Source organism: Aythya marila (genome assembly GCF_965140915.1).
Source record: "Aythya marila genome assembly, chromosome: 1".
Taxonomy (NCBI): domain Eukaryota; kingdom Metazoa; phylum Chordata; class Aves; order Anseriformes; family Anatidae; genus Aythya; species Aythya marila.
The window spans coordinates 179,060,178-179,078,009 of NC_139042.1; the positions used below are offsets into that span (position 1 = coordinate 179,060,178).

The following is a 17,832-nucleotide window of genomic DNA, read 5'->3' on the forward strand; positions in this document are numbered from 1 at the left end:
ATAATTTAGCTTAAAGTTCACGTAGCTTGGCAAACTAAGGGAAAAAAAATCCATGACAAACTTCAAAGATGTGGCTTCCTAGAGTTCCTAGACCATGAAATCACTGAACAACAGAACAGTGAGCAAGTGCAGGGAGATACTTCTGCAGCACTTGTCCTATATTCTTGTCTAAGCACCTGCCTTTGACTCACCGAGTTTGATATGACGACCATTTGTCTGCCGTTTTCCAGAACAACCGCAGACAAAAGGTTTTCTGAAGAGACTGACATCACTGTGCAGTGACTTTCAAAGAAGCATTTGAGGTTCAGCTTCCCTTGAGCAAGTACCCTGGCAGGGAGTTATTTCGGCTTGTTTTCCACATTCTTCTCCAGCACGAGTTTTGAGAAAGCGCAGACAGGCGCATTAGGCAAATTTACAGGAACTCGAATTCCAGCATCACGCTCCAATCCTGCCTGAGTTGGAAATGCAAACAGCGATTCCTATCTGCTGACAGATTTTAAGGTAGTGACTACAACAGGTCTTGCAATATCTGATTTTCAAGTGGTACCCAGAACACAGCAGAGCTGTGTATTAATATTTTCAAACAGTTTTATAATCCGTGTGCAAATACGGCATTAAATCTGGTGCAGTTAAACATTTATTTGTGAATCATTGCTTGTGTAACCAAAAAGACTGTAAAATGTACAGGAAGCTTCCACAGCAAAACTAATGCTTACCAAAAAAAAAAAAAAAAAAAAAGATATTCTGTTAAGCAATCACTAAACCCATAAATTAAATTTAAGTCTGTGATAGCTGATCTAAAGGATCAAAAAAAAAAAAAAAGCCTCACATCTTTTGTCACATCTTAATATTTGGCTTAGTGCATTAGACTTTTCATCTCAGGTTCTCATGACCATACCATGACAAAGTTTAAGGCTACTCAACATATTTCCTAGGCACTTGATGATTACTTTTTATGCAATTTAAAACCTGTTTTGAGCACTGGCTCTTCAGAGATCTTTACACATCTCAGATCTCCATAAAGGAACCAGTTAAGCCAAAATCCATCTGAAAAGCCTCTGATTTAAGGCCGGTGCATAACAGAAGTTTCACATACCTATCAAATCACCACAGTGCAATTACTTTGAAGGTATTTAATGTCTGCTCTCCTCTCTATCCAAAATCTCTTCACCTTGAAGATTAACTCCTCCTTTAAAAACAAAACAAGGCCAAGCCCACCTCTTTCTAGCAATTCAGTCAATGAAGAAATGAGTGACCAACTCGGAGGTTCTTCACAGCCCGACCTTTTTGAGAAGAAAACCAAAAAACCAGTCCTGTTTACCTAGGGCAGACGAACCCCTCAAATACACCCACAGGACTCCTGCACGCGGAGCAGCCACTCACGCCCCCAAAGGCAGCACTCACTGAAGCCTGTCTCAGAGAAGAAACCCATCACGTATGAGTTATTTTTTAAATAACCCTAATTATGAGAGAGTTTTAATTGTGGGGAACAGCAATAGACAGCTAACGTTAGCTGTAAGTTTTAACAACTGAAGACATTTTTAATAAAGAAGAAAGAATTATACAATTATACGGTAAGGATTCCCCAAAATTCAGCTTCCTTCCACCCTAGATTTTATTGTTTTTGTTGTTGGTTTTGTTAAACTTTTAAAAGATGTTTCTTATAGAAAAATTAGTCAATTCTTCTTATTCAGCTAAGACTTCTGACAGAATAAATCAAATCAGTTTGTCTTTTCAAGACAGTTCTCTATAGAAGAGAGATCAGTTTCGCTAAAAACAGTATTTATCACTTTGGCATGGGATAAAAACCCAAACAACTGATCTGAATCATTCTGTTTTATCCAGTGATAAAATAGTTATGCCATATGAAGCTAAATGCACAATCTGCACCCAGGGGGTAGCTTTTGTAGTTACGATTTTCCTTAATTCCCTCACCGCACTTCAGAAAAACTGCCAGATAGAGATGGCTGCAGCACCTCAAAAGCAAATGCAAGATACTTTGTCCACCACCAAACTAGAATTTATCACCTGCATCCCTTGATTTAACTGATACCACGCAGTTAAGATTCAGCTAGATGCAACGTCATTTTACATCTTAATCAACCTCCCTTACTCTCCAAAATATTTTTTTTTAGGACTTGAAAATAATGGCCCTTCTAATTCCAGTTTTCTTTGTTTGGAAAGTTATAATTTTAATTAGTAGCTGCAATAAAGCAAAAGAAAAAAAAGACAAAAACAAGGGTTTGAAGTCTTGACCACCTGCATCCTAGTATCAACTGGTAATGCAAAACTCAGAGGTAGATGCAAAGGGGGTGGATTCCATCTATTTAACAGCACAAAACCTTCCTGCACACACCTTTGTTGGCTCCTATGGAGGGAAAAAAAAATAAGCTTAAAACATTGACTAACAATGAGAGACAGAAACAAAAGTGACATGCTCATATTTGTATAGTTGTGTTAATAAAACTCTTTGAATTGCTCATTGTTAAAAGAAAACCCATGCCCACATTTAACAAGTGTCCATGACAATGCTGGATAACTTGAGATGACAGGCTGCTAGCCATAGCAACGCCTAGCAAGATCTCTGAGCTTTCTTTTCTGTTGTTGTTGATGGCAATGCTCTGTGGAATGAAAAAAATCCATCTCATTTTAGCCTCTTAGAGGCTCTCTTAAACCCTCTGCCTCTCACGTACTCGCTAGAAACAGTAAAGAAGCTTCTAAATCATGCCAACTGGTAAATGGGAGAAATCCTACACTGTCCACTAGGCAAAAACTGAAATCAGATTCCTATGATACTTCACAGGGCATTACTTCTTTATTAACAGAGACTCACCAGTTGGAATTTAGTTGTACTACTACATCTCTGGATGCTATGGCAGTGATTAATTACACGAAGAATGTTAGCTAATGCTCTGCTATTTACTACTTTCAGAATATACGAGATAAACCAGAAACCTACTAACATCTGTCCTACTAAAACAACATCTGAAAGACATTAGGTATTTTTGGCTTCAACGTTGTCCAGTTTTACATGTCTAGATACTGAGCATGAACTTCAACTCGGACAAAGTTCAGGCAATTTAAGCTAGTATTTCTTCTCTTGTCTGACTAGCATTTACTTTACATTTTTTAGGACTTTACATTTCTTACCTGAAATATTTCACAATTAAATCTTCTTTTAAAGTGCAGAAATCTTGCATATATATACACACACACATTTACAAAACAATATATTGATATCTATCTATATAAATACGAAATCTACCTGACAAGGTATCTGCAGCTGGTAAAAATCTTGTGTGTGAACCTACTATCTATCTGTTCACACTAAGCAGACATCTAGGGTACAACTCACCTGCTATTTAAAGCACCTCTTGTGGGCCAGCTCACATCACCCTGAAGAATGATTTGTGTCTCCAACCTGCTACAAATCACTTTAAAGACTGATGGCTGTCACACAGCCAGCAGGGAGCCCGTTCATGATAGCTGAAGCAATTACTGCCCCCAGGTGTTGAATCGACTCTGCTTGGCAGGATCACCCCCTCTCCTCCCCAAACCTGGCTTTGAGGGATGACTGTGTGCTGCACCCTAAGGACACCAACAAGGAGGCAAACACATTAATGTAAAACCGATTTCGGGGGATTTATGTAAACGTGGGAGCAAAAAACTGAAGCAGCTGAGGCACAGGTACGGATTTCATCACGCTGACCCTGCAACAGGAACGTTGTTTTCCCTGCAAAAGCAATAAAAGGAGCTGCGGAGGAGGTTACACATAGCTGTTTGTGCAGCGAGTGCAAGTCTGTGCTGTAGCCAGTGGGCATTCAAGATTTGTGGGCTAGCCAAATGATACCAGGAATTTTACTGAATTCCCCATCAGCCTGTAAAATAACATGGGATTTTTAATGAAACGTTCACTCAAACTGTGGCGTGCAAACTGTGAGGACAATCATATCTTAATGCCTACATCATAAAACGCCATCAATTTTCATTTATAATAAAATGAAATTTAGTTTGTTTGAAAATGTAATGGTATTTCCAAATGTTTCCCTTCTCCAGGACATTAATGCAAGGGGGGAAAAGCAAATGGACCTTACTATATATACAACTGGTTTACTGTAGAAATAAACATAAGTTTTCATTAGAGAGGAGTAACAACTGTTAACATACCACGTAGAGCTCAGTAAAAAGGTTTTCCTGCCCTGTGAAAAATGTCACTATTTCAAAATGTTTCCTGTTTCAGATCAGGAAGAACTTAAGCTCTCTCAAGGTTTTTCATGAAAAACAGGAGAGGAAGAGACCATAAAGCAGCTGACTTCAGAACAACGCTTCTCACATCAGTGTCTACGCCACTTACCTACTCAGGCTACCTACTATTGTAGGGCACGGCTGTCAAAAGTCTTCCACATTTTCTGGAGCTCTAAAACCTCTTAATAAAGTTATAACCTATTCCTTCAAAGCCTCATTTATATATATAAGGAATCACACTACCACCTGGAAATGTTGCTATCAGCTTCTGTGATGCAGTAAATAATACTTAGCAGGACTAGTATCAATACTGTGTGATTCAAAGACTAAACAGCCTCAAGAGGTGTAAAGATAAATAAAACACTTATGAAACATTTTCCTGGGTGTTCACTAAAGATACCTCAAAGTTTTTCTACTTATATTAAATACATGGTTTCCAGTGAGAAGCAGAGGCTGTTGCAAAACATCTTTCCAAACTATATATAAAACCCTCTGTAACCAAGTGTCAGGCTGTACAGAAAATGTTTACTTGATAAATAGAGGCCTGCACGATTACAGAGGTAATAAACAACTCACAGAAAAAAACAGGCTGCTTCTGTACAAGGAAGGGATTTTTATACCACAGTAAAAATTAACCCTACTTGGCTATTAGGAGCAACTGTAAACAAGAACCAAAAGCACACTGCACACGTTCAATAAATCATGTTTAGTTCCCTACAAACTACTAAGTCTGCTTTAACAACCTGACTGTTGGGCCTGACAAACACCAACATACTGCAGCCGATGTATGCTCCAGCCCAGGGCTGCAGGTGCCTAAAAGGTGCGTACTGGAAAACCCTACACAAATTTGGGGTCACCTGTGGTACCAGGCAACTGAGCCAAGAGCAAGAGACTAACCCCAAAACTGCTCTGCCATACCCATTTTGCAAGAGGCTAGTATGAGAAGACCAAATTCAGGTTTCATGAAAAACCCTAATTTGTGTACTTTCTAAGTGCTCATGTCAAGTGTCCAGAACCCCAAAGTTTCTTGTAAGTGACGAACAAAACGCTGGAGAGCTGTTGTTTCGGCTTGTGGATCTCACCCTGGTGTGTAGAGCAATTAGGGCTCAGCGAATCCAGTCGGGTAGGAAACAGGACTCCAGAAAAACGTGAGCTCTACACTAATGAGACATATTCCTAAGCGAACACTTCACACCTCAGCGTGTTTGTTCTCACTTCAGAATGTTTTCTTTACGAAGACAATGCTTATAGCCTAACCTGAAGAATGAGGTATTTTTAGGAACCACTAGACGGGTTTTGTCTGTGTCTACCGCTGCCTTAAAGGAGTCTGACAACTTATTAATGATTAGCTAATTTAGTTGACACATTTACTTACCATGGAAAAGGTCCTTCAATAATTCAAATACTTTATTTTCTCCACACTAAGAAAAGCCACACTGTTTTGTAAAACTTCATGAAACCATCTAAAAATACAGAAGACACACAATAGTGCCTTAGGATCCACAGTAAGAGTATCCTGCAATCCCAAAATACCAAGTCTGCCATGGTACTTATGTTTACAAGCTTCCCCTTCTTTATTTACTCATTAACATCAGAGAGAGTGTAAGGGAAAGGGAAGGAAATTGAAAAAGATGAAAAGAAACAGAGATGAAAGAAAAGAAAGAATCAGTATTTCCACTCAAAGTCACACTAGATTAGTAATACCCAGAAAACAGGAAAAGGTAAGTACTGGTCACACAGTACAAAAGTTAAAATTGTTCAAGAAAGAAAACACACTTTTACACAAACTTAAAAGAATTTAAGCTGAACCACTTCAAACATGGAAAATTCTTGGTCATGAATAGACTGGCATGGTCTGGGACCAAGACATTGCATTAGCCACGGTACAGAAGCACATACAAAACCCGTCCACCAAACATAAGGGTAAAGATAGTTCAAAGAAAGGCAGAAATTAAAAAAAAAAAAAAAAAAGCCAAGATTCAGCTTTGATAAACTTCAAGAGTTCACGGTTTTTCCTTAAGAAAAAATCTGTCAATCAACATTTCTCATAAACTTTTCTCTAGTAATTCCTTAGAAATAGCAGTAAGATGTCATGATGAGTTCCTGGTTAAAAAATACTGCTCTTGCACTTTGACAAGTTTGTGACTTCTTCAGAGAAGTGTCAGCTTGCAGTTTTGAAGCTCACTGCTCTCAGTTTTGTACCGGCTCATTTTCCAGAAAAAGAAAGGGGAACTATTGTGGGAAATAAACCGCGAGTAAAGATGCCAGTTATAAGCAAGTCAGGTAATACATGGACTTATCTTTACAGAAACACAGGCCATGCTAACACCAGAAAGGTAAATGAATTCTCAAAGTAATCAGCTATTAAAAATCAAGCCTAAATAACTTCTAGCCACAAATATCTCTGCATCTCAAGGATGCATTAACTCCTCTCCAACACTTCTAACAGAACACAGTAACTTATGACCATATTACAGTTTCAAGTGGTTTCCTAGACCCTATGCAACATAAACATATACCTTGCAGAAAGGCATTCAGCATGGTTTTTTTCCATCAACAAAATTAATACAAAGCACTGAAGTCCATGCAACAGCAATTCTAGTGCTGTTTGCTTATTTAGATGAAATAGAAACCAGCTTCACAGAACTCCAGTAAATGTGAGAGTAGTCAGCATAAATTAAAAAGAGACAATGTGAGACCCTGGAATAACACAGATAGCTCTGTTACTGCTTCATACGGAGGTGGAAGCACTGTACTGGGGAGCCAAGAGACTTTCCTTGTGGACATAACCAAGGATACTGCTTTTTAACCTTGTTTCTTTCATACACTCAAGTTGCCACTCAAATTTTACCAAGAAATTACAGCTGATGTTCTGCTTTTTTGCTTCTTTAGCAATCCGACAACTTTGATTTTGTCACAGTAATGCATTCGCCAGTCAGCGTAGCAGAGTATTAGAAAATAAAACCAAGGCATTTCAGAAGGAAATTTTCAAGTCTGCTTTTAGAAGCAGAGAGAAACATGGGGAGAAGAACTCAGAACCTCCTTCCAAAAATAAAACTCTGGACTTGAACTAACCTAACGTATGAAGTACAGCTACTATTAATCACGGGTTACTTGTAAAGACTACCTAACCATCGGATAAGCACGTAATGGGCGGAAATCTCCTTGCTGTACAGAAGTGACATGATTAACTACTTGTTTTTAAAGCTTCTCTTTAAAGATACAAACAACATTGCTAAATTAGCATGACTAGAAGATTACTGTAAAGTTTCTGCTAACGTGACTTACACGGCTTATGAAGTAAATTAGAGTACTGTTTTTCCCCTTTCTGTTAACCAATTACATTCAACTGAAGGCGAAACCCAACTCAGCTTTGCATACTAAGTTGCTCTTTGCTGAGCTGTGTGCTTACGCTGACTTCCATGTGATTTAGGCTTCCATCTGAAGCAATTCAGGTATTACAGAGGCTGCTCCCATTTCTTAGAGTTCACAGTGACAATGTTTGCCTTTTTTAACCTGCAGGCGCTGTGAAGTAACAGAAAATGCGACCTGCTAGAAGCTGGACCCCTCTGCCAGGGCTGCAAGGTCTGAACGCACCGTGTTCCCTCACCCAAATGGCACGGGAACACGGGAGAGCCTCCCTTCGGTTTTGGCTCACACTAAGGCCAAAATAAACAGCAACTCTTGACCAGTGCCTACACAGGTAGATATCTGCACTCAAGTCCCATGGTCGGGGTCCTGTGGGGACTCCTAGCACCCAGCAAGCAGCCTGACCTTGTTGCTTTAACAGATGTGCCACACGCAGACCTGGAAGGGACACAAGGACCAGTGACAGGAGAGGAAACGTCCCTGTTTTACAGGTGTCCTCCTGGAGGAACGCAACCAGCTGTATGCCAGTCACTGGAGTGCGGTGGACACCCTGACAGAATGAATGAATGAATTTCTTGTAACCTGCACTACAAGGAAGGTCGGAGAGATCGCTGAAGTCATCCTGTAGAGGCTACAAATCCCAGAAAAATAAATCTCAACTCTGGACGCTCATCTCCAGACGTTCCTGCGATGTTTGAGGCACCCCAAAGCCACCACCACAACCCCGCCGCCCGGGCAGATCCCCGAGGGCCGGCACCACCCCCGCCACAAAGCCGTGCCCCAGCCCGACCCCCTCCCCGGGGCTGAAGGAGGCAGCCGGGATAACAAAGAGCGGGGCCCCCCGGGGCACCAGGGGCTCCCCCGGGCACCCAGGACCTGCCGACGGCCCCAAATCCTCCCCGCAGACCGCCCCAGCCCGCAGCAAGCCCCCCTTTTGGGGCTACCACCCCCCCAGGACACCAAGCCCCGCGGCCGGGCGCGCCCCCTTCACCTGGCAGCATTACCGGCGCTGCCCACCGAGGCCGAAGGCGCACTCCTCCTCCTCCTCCTCCTCCTCCTCCTCATTGCCGGGGAGGAGCAGGAAGCCAGCGGGAGCCGCTCCGGGCCGCCGCCGCCCCCCGCTCCCCGCCACACCCCCTCGGGCAGCGGGGGACGAGGGGGGCGCCGGGCTGCTAGCGGAGACCCCCCCCCCTTATCCTTCATCTTCCTCCTCCTCCTCCTCCTCCTGCTGCTGCTGCCCCCCGCGGTTACCTTCCCGGTACTTCTTGCGCAGCCTGCGGTGGACGCTCTTCACCACCCCGGACAGCTTCTCCTGCTCCAGCTTGCGCTCCTGCTCCGGGGGCTGCGGGGCCGGGGGGGCAGCAGCGGCGGCGGCGGCGGCCCCGCCGGGCTGGGGCTGGAGCCGGGGCTGGGGCTGGGGCTGTGGCCGGGGCCGGGGCGCGGCCTCCATGGTGGTCCCGCTGCTCCGCGGCGCGCAGCCCGGCCGAGCGAGGGCTGAGCCGGCAGCTGCCGCCCGCCCCGCATGCGCTGCCCCGCCCCGGCCCGCTCGGCATGCCGGGGGTTGGAGTCCTCCTGGGGGGGATCCACAGCCTCCTCCTGGGCTGGGAGGGTTGGGACATGTCGCGACATGTCGCCGCGTATCGTGACGTGTCGTGGTGTATCGTCGCGTCACGTCACGTAGCCGCCGAGGCGCCTGCCTCTTCCGATGATACTGTCAAAACGCATCCTGGGGTGTGTCAGGGATAGTGCAGCCGGCAGGAGCGGGGAGGTGATCGTCCCCCTGCACCTCGGGTGCTGTGCTCAGCTTTGGGCCCCTCACTGCAAGAAGGACATCGAGGCTCTGGAGTGTGTCCAGAGAAGGGCTATGAAGCTGGTGAAAGGCCTGGAGCACAAGTCCTATGGGGAACAACTGAGGGAACTGGGGGTGCTTGGTCTGGAGAAGAGGAAGCTGAGGGGAGACCTCATTGCTCTCTGCAACTACCTCAAAGGAGCTGTGGGGAGCTGGGGGTCGGCCTCTTCTCACAGATAACTATCAATAAAATGGCCTCAAGTTGCACCAGGGGAGGTTCAGGTTGGAAATGAGGAGACATTTCTTCCCACAAAGAGCAGTCAGGCACTGGCACGGGTTGCCCAGGGAGGTAGTGCAGTCACCGTCCCTAGGGGTGTTCAGGGAAAGGTTGGACGTGGTGCTTAGGGACATGGTTCAGAGGGTGACATTGGTGGTACAGGGATGGTTGGACCAGATGATCTTGGAGGGCTTTTCCAGCCTTAATGATTCTATGATAAATGGATGCCAGCAGGCCGGTGTCCACTGGAAGCATGCAGCCCTACAAAGCCTTTATTCTGCCTTCCTGGGGCTGCTCATCCCGCCTCCATGCTGAGCGTGGTTTCCGGCATTTTGGGAGGGAAATGCATCACCAGGGCAGGACAGAACCTGCCAGCAGCAGAGCTGATGGAGCCAGGTTTTTGGGGTTTTTGTCTCCTGCTGAAGAGCTGGGGATGCAATGTCAGGACACCGTTATTCCCTCCTGCCTCACATGCAAGTCTGGCCAAAGGGTCACCTCCAAGCAGGGGCAGTGCTGGTGGGGCAGTGGCAGAGCATTGCCCTGCGACTCTGCCCAAGCGCTGCACAACACCCGAAGCGCTTTGATTCTCTCCTCTAAGCGCAGTTGGAAACAACAGAGGCAAAACCACCCCTCCCAGGATCGTAGCAGGGACATCTGCAGTAAAGCTGTTTCCTTGTTTGACTTGGCTAGAAGCAGCTAATTGTGATCTCTGAGGATGTTCATAAACGCTAAGAAGGTAATTGCGGCTGCAGTTAAACCAGTGACAAATCACACGGACTTGGGCAGGGTCAAGATTTCATCCTAATGAGAATTCGGTGACATGTGCCACTTTGTCCAGCGGGGCGTGTAACAGGTTCTTATCAGCACTCTGTCAATCCTGCCAAAAAGATTATTTCATAGCTAATCACGGAGCATGGCATCAGTCTGCCTTTCTGATAAAGTTCTTTATAAAGCTGCAATTATCAAGACAAAACAAAAAAGTCCAAACAAAAGCCTGCCATTATTATTGACTGTAAAAACATCCCTTTTTAACTTTACTCTTAGCTATGCAGTCAGATACCGCATTGCACACATCTCACAAGTGGGTTGCAGATTGCAAGCAAAGGTCCAGCTTTTTCAGTATTGTTATTTTTCAGAAAGTGCATAAAAGAACTGCAGTCTAGTTCAGATCTTCCATTGCTAGATTTACATGCCAGTGGGTATTTTATTGTCAAAATGTTGCAGATTTTTTTATTTGTTTTTTACTTAAAATACAGGAGCATTACATAAGGAGAATTTATTTTTTTTTCCTAAGAGAGTAAAGAGAAGCCTGGTGATATAGTTATGTTTTTCATTAAATTTTCAAACTGCAAAGAAAATGAGCACAGGTTAATTAGAAAAATATATTAATTTCACTTTACCTTGGAAAGCATCCGGAAATCTGCTTCCCATAGAGGTGATTACATTTCATATTCACAGAACTGATCCAGGAAGCTAAATCTGAATTATAAAGAAGGCTTAGTGCTGTGACTGTATTTTAGCTTTCTGAAATGCTTCTAGTTTTATATGCAGGTCTACATAAGAACAATTAAGACAGTTTAAATAGCGGAGAATAAATTGATAGCTACTGGGAACTTCTTGCAAGAAGGGCAGCCTACACAGTGGTTAATGCTCCATCCACTTTTACGCTGTGTAGGATTTGTGGAAGCACAGAATTAAGAGGAAAAGCATGAGCCAGTCTTCTGTGTGTGACGTGATACTAGGAGGGCACTGAGGGAGCCTCTTCAGCAGACTAGGAGTACTGGAGCAACATAAGGCTGGGGGCATTTGGAGAATGCCTGACGGATACTGCTGCGGCATCAACCCCGCTGTCCCCAGCCCTGAGTCTATGGATGCAGCAGTGTAGGATACACAGTCAAAACATAAGTGTATATGTGATCCAGAAATCTGTAGAATTGGAAAACTGGAGAAAAAATTGCAGAGTTCTTATTTGAAATATATTCCCTCTGAACAATAATTTAAAGTTACTATTTGAATAATGTTATCACTGATGCTTGCCGGTTCTTAGGAATTCTTTCTATAACTGATGTCCTGGGTTGGGGCAACCCCAGACAGGAGCACAGACTGGGAGAATTCACTGACAGCAGCCCTGCTGAGAAGGACTTGGGGGTTCTGGTGGATGAAAAGCTGGACATGAGCCAGCAGTGTGTTCCTGCAGCCCAGAAGGCCAACTGCAGCCTGGGCTGCATCAACAGAGGGGTGGCCAGCAGGGCGAGGGAGAGGATTGTGCCCCTTTGCTCTGCCCTCGTGAGGCCCCACCTGGAGCACTGCGTCCAGGTCTGGGGCCCCCAGCACACGAAGGATGTGGGGCTGTTAGAGTGAGTACAAAGGAGGGCCGCAAAGATGGCCAGAGGCTGGAGAACCTCTCCTATGAAGAAAGTCTGAGACAGCTGGGGCTGTTCAGCCTGGAGAAGAGAAGGCTCCGGGGGGACCTCATTGCGGCCTTTCAGTACTGAAAGGGGGCTTAGAAAAAAGATGCAGAGCAACTTTGTGCTCATTCAGATAATGACAGGACAAGGGAGAATGGTCTTAAACTAAAAGAGGGTAGATTTAGACTAGACATCGGGAGAAAATTCGTCACTCAGAGGGTGGTGAGGCACTTGAGGCACTAGAACAGGTTGCCCAGAGAGGCTGTGGATGACCCATCCCTGGAGGTGTTCGAGACCAGGTTAGATGAGGTAACCTCATCTAGTGGGTGGTGTCCCTGCCTGTGGCAGGGGGGTGGGGCTAGATGATCTTTAAGGTCCCTTCCAACCCGAGCCATTCCATGATTCTAATAAAGTGGGTTCAATTGATCACAATTATATACACATTTACAGTATAAATATTTTTATTTTAATACTACGACATTACACTGTACAGTTTTTAAATCTGACTCTCCCTTTTTATTAAAGTTAGTGATGATGTTGCTTTCTATTGTCAGTGTATTAATTATTTTCTGTGTTTCAGAAATGTGTTAACAACCAAAAAATCTACTCGAATGTACTTCATTGCACCGGCTACGTTTATACCTAGGTGTACAAGCTATTTTTTGTAAAAAAGGGAATAGAGAAGCGTAACATTAGTAACATATGGGTCTATTTTCTATAGTAAAATAGACCACAGTAAAATTACATTCTTCATTCTTAAAGAAGTAAATTAGAAGTTTAGCTTCCGTAGGCAAGTAAAAGTATAAAGTAAAAAAATTATTTATTTATTTTCTGTGGGAAAAAAAAAAAAAAAAAAAAAAGAATACTAAAACATGAGGCTTTATCCTGTCAGGATACACAGATACTTACCTTGGTTTGGCAACGGAGACACTCTGCAAAAGTCCCTACAGAATGTGCGTTGAGAATTAGCTTCCAGCAATGGAATCTGAATGCAAAGCTATCAAAGGAGGAACCTCCACCAGGTGCTGCATGGAGATACCAGAGGGTGATGGCAAGCAGGTGATTAAAGGACTGGTTCTAGCAGGCCTGGAGCTGATGGCCCACTGCTCTGGCGAGGCAGAGAAAAACACTTGTGCTGAATACATTTCTTGAACTCAGTACAGGAAGAGTCAAGGAACAAACAGAGATGACTGCAAGTCTTGTAATTGTCTCTGAGGCATGACAGCAGTACTACTGATAAGGACATGTGCACTTACTCCAAAGGAATGCGACAATAAACTACTTGAGCCCTGATGGGGACACTGGGGTTTCACCATCTGGGAAAGAATCATTTTGAGCAGCTGGACTTGCTATCTTGAATATAGAAAATGGCCAAAAGATCCTCTGTGCATTACTTCTTAAAACAAAACAAAACGAAACAACAACAAAAAAAAGCAGACTTAGGGCAGACTAAGACAGCTTCTTTTGACATTTCTGAAATATTTCAGCACCTCTCACTTTTCATGAATAGCTTTAGAAACAGAAGTCTAGATTCACAGACCAGGAGGAGAAATTACCCCTCTCTACCCAGTGCTCAGGTGGATGGGATATTGACTGAGGATGTGGGAGAACCAGTTCACATCCCTGCTCTGCCTGAAGGGTTCTGAACCCACATCTTCACTCAGGGATGATACAGAGTGGAAGAGGTCTTCCCTCCTTCCTGAGGGAAGGGTGGCAGCAGTCTGTATTTTCTGTCTTTCTCCCCAGGAGAACCATGGAAGAAAAGTAACATAAAAACTTTCTGAAATGAGCAAATTAGCAGCACTCTTCTTCCATCTCTGTTTCAGTGGCATTTTTGACAATCAAGTCTTCTCAGCCTTTTCATCCCTTCTATCTTCTAGTTGCTAGTTGTATGAAAAGGAACAAAAAAAAAAAAAAAAGACATCATCAAAGAGAAGTAACCTTTCTAGATAACACTCTTTCTCCAGTGTGATGACATCATCGTAAGAGTCTCTAATGCAATGTAACCTGCAAAAATATTACCAAAAACATTTAATGATTTTAATGGAATATTGAGATGCTGCGGTAATTTAAAAGGAATAAAAGGCTTCTTTGTTGATGGGGAACTGTTTTTGCTATGTGTACCCAAAGGGAAGACAAAGAGGCATCAACAGTATATTTGGTTTGCATTTAAGATTTTACTTATTAATTGTGGTGTCCTATAAGCCATGAAAAGCAGGTAATTTGATTTAAAAAGTGGAAATCACATCTCTGTTTTTGCACTGAGGCAATTATTAAGAGCTAGTCCATTATTACATTTCTCCAGACTACACATTTTGGCAATTTAGTAATTAGAATTACGTGGTAATTAAAACTGCTACCCCATAACAATAATTTTTGAACTATAGATCTGTGACTCCATTCCTGGAGACTGACACCTCTAAAAGTAAGTTTACATCAGCAGTTCCATTACTTAGTCCCCTGTGCTTTTTTAGTGGCAAACATAGGTTTGATAATGACTTCAGTTTGGATCTGAAGTCCCAATATTTACTGAAATCAAATTTTGCTTCTGGAAAACTGAGGGTTCTTCTATTAATGGACCAATTAAAGTTGCTCCCCAAGTAGCTGGAGACACCCAACTTAGAGAAGAAGACTGAAAAATCCGTCACATCTGCAGTCTCCTTATGGGGTCTAATTATCTGTTCTCAAGGCCACTAGAATTTGATACTGATAGGAGATTTTATTTATTTTATTTATTGAAATCACATCTTTTGCTTGCTAGCCTGTGTTGCAATAAGGCAAGGATAATTTTAATAGCAGCCATCATTTCTGCATTCAGTGCCATTCCAGTCGGCAGACACCAAGTGTGTGTATGCATGGAAGGCAGCTGTTTCTTTGGACACAGGAAGGAAGAAGTTACGAATGCTTTAATCGCTTCAGTCTGACACTTGTTTAATAATACAGTGGGAATTAAATTCTGTGGAACTACTCAATTGCGTACTGAAAACGCAGCAAAATACTTTATACCTCAGTTATTTTCAGTTTTATGTATAATGTAGAAAGGAAAACGATCCTTTAATACTGAGAATAGACTATGCGTTTTTCAAATAAAAGCTGTACTTTATTGTACAACTTCTTTGCAACATGAGCATTGCAAACATACGTAACACTCTATTAAAGATCATTAAATATAAACATAACTTATTGAAAAGGAATTCCAAATTCCTTTAAAAATCTGTGTTGTTGTTGTTGTTTTTCATTGATTTTAGTCTAAGCACATTCTCCTATTATTTGGAAAGTATAAATTATTAAATGAAGACAGTCAATACAACGATTGCTTTAACAAAGACTACTAGCTACTCTTTCTAGACGGAGTTTCTTCCTAGCTGATTTCTTGCTGCCATGAAAGATTAACTCATAAAATCACTTTGATTTAGCAAGAGATGTCAAAACATCCAGCAGGTCTAACTGGTTTTCTTCCGATGTCAGTCAAAATAGTATGTGGTTTTAGCACTGATTCATGTTTCTGTCAGTTGCTCTGCATAAACTTGCTGAGTAATCAATTCAAACACAGCGACTTTATGAAAAGTTGGAGCTAGCAGGAAGGCTTTTATGTCTGATTATTGCTGTATCTAGGGAACCTGATAGCATTAAGTTCAGTTCCCGGCATACAAACCCCAATCTTCCCGTATGGGTCAGGTATGTACAGCTCCAGTTCAGTTCAACAGCAGTGTAGCTGTACGTTGGGTCATTCTCAGCTTGGGAAATCCTGCGCTATCCCTGTAATCTTGTACTGCAGGTATGATAGCCTGACTCATAAACTAAGATGACCTCACTGTCTGATGGGAGTTGCAGGTGTTCAAAAGCACCCTGAGAAAGACTAAGCACTGTGTGAATTTTTGAGACTTGGAAAAAAAAAAAAATCCATGAGGAGCTTCTGTGATGCTGCGGATAGGTCTGGGTATGCTGCGTCATTTCACTTTTCTCTTTCTTTTTCTTCCTGAGGGGGTGTGTGAGAAGATATTTTGGGTATCATTAGATATGACCTATAAAGGAAATATATTTCTGGTATGCGTAAACTATTCTTATCTATCCCAAAGATGGCCCAACTCCTTTTCATCTCTTCTGTCTCCTGAATACCGTCACATGGTTCATCTGGGCCCTTACTGAAGTTCAAGTCAGGTTTTCAGAAGGTGAGAGAACAACAACAAATTCTATTCATAGACCATCAAACAGAGCTGTATCTTCAGGATGGTATACTGCAGGCGGCATAAAGTACTTTGGGAGGAGCAAGGAATGCTAAAGCTCCTACTCTGTACAGCTTGGATATAGCTCATGCTTTAATAGGGTAAGTCTGGCTTCAGTGACACTAATGTCTAAGGTATTGTCAATAAAATCTAAAGGGTTAGTACTTTACTAAAGGATCAGAAAAGGATTGGGACATGGGAACCTAAAGAAAAATGGTAGAACAAATGAAACCACAAATAATGATGCTGTTTCAGAAATTTAGGCAGTAAGTACATGAAGGCTCGCAACAGTTTTCCCACATAAGCACCACGACTAAAGATTAGTTAGAAGAATGATTTCTCACTTCTTCTCCAGAACACCTAATAAGCCAACTGTGACACAAGTACCATGAAGTGAGCATTCTCCACACTATGTTTTTTTTGTGTTTTTTTTTGGCAATTTTATCTCCTATTGTTATGGATTAAGAATGATCTGATAGCAGCTGCCCTGAGGTATGAACAAGACGACAGTCTGCCAAAGAGAGAGCAGTTTTGGAATGCTTATTTAGAGGTATGTAGAGTTGTGATAAAATTAAATAACTGTTTCAATTTGTTGAGCATGCACTGATAAAGTATTTTATTCAAAAACCAGGAAATTGGACAGCAAGGCACTATAGCAGTTAATGGAAAGCATACATTTCATATCGATGTTCACATTTTAGTTAGGGAAGTATTTCAGATTTCTTGCTAATAAACATTTCTGTAACCACTCTCTACATGTAAGGGTGTTCTTTGACATTAACCACCTTGTTAACTCCTAGAAAAACTTTATAAAAAATAAAAGTTCATTGTTGAGTGCTATAATTATTGTTGGAATTTTCAGTGTTGTTAAAAGAATGAATTCTCACACATTGAAAACACTTCAAAAATAATTTAAACTGTGTGTTTGAACTATGTATAAATCCTTACATTAAATGCAGGTTAAAAGTAGAATTTTCAAGTAGCAAGGAAGTATACAGGTATCTTCAAATGCTCCTTCTTTCCCTTCCTACTGGACTTTGAATGTAGCTGGGACCACAGTAGCACCTATTCCTCAGCATTGCATGAGACCAGGGGTTGTGATGCTGAGATTTTTCAAACTGGGGTTGTGATGCTGAGATTTTTCAAACATCTTTCTCATTAGAGAAAGATGATACAACCAATGTTTTTATAATAAAAATATATATTTGGACTACTAACCTTTCTGTACCAGTCACCAATAAAAAGACAATTTTAGAAGCCATAATGCCAACATGCTACAAGATGGGGAAGATTATTTGACAGCACACTGTAATGTAAGGAGGGTGTAAGAACCAGGGACAGAACTTCTACTTGCTGGATGTAAAAGGTGGATTTTGCTGAATGGCTCCTGGAAATCCAAATGAAATGGCTGCCAGCTCCTGGATCACATACTCAGTAGGTATGTAATTTCACATTATAAAGTTTAATATTTGCCTCTTGTGGAGTGTGACGAGATCAGCAAAATGCAGCATGAGCCTT

The 17,832-nt window shown here is 42.4% G+C and overlaps 1 protein-coding gene across 1 annotated transcript in view; it reads right to left on the reverse strand.

Annotated features, from left to right (window-relative positions):
- The window catches only part of SAMTOR (S-adenosylmethionine sensor upstream of mTORC1), a 34,762-nt gene extending 25,650 nt beyond the window's left edge, over positions 1-9,112 (reverse strand). Inside the window, exon 1 of the mRNA XM_082782286.1 lies at positions 8,866-9,112. Coding sequence (XP_082638412.1) covers positions 8,866-9,064 — 199 coding nt within the window. The 5' untranslated portion in view covers positions 9,065-9,112. The remainder of the gene's footprint in view (positions 1-8,865) is intronic.
- Positions 9,113-17,832: the final 8,720 nt, after the last annotated feature.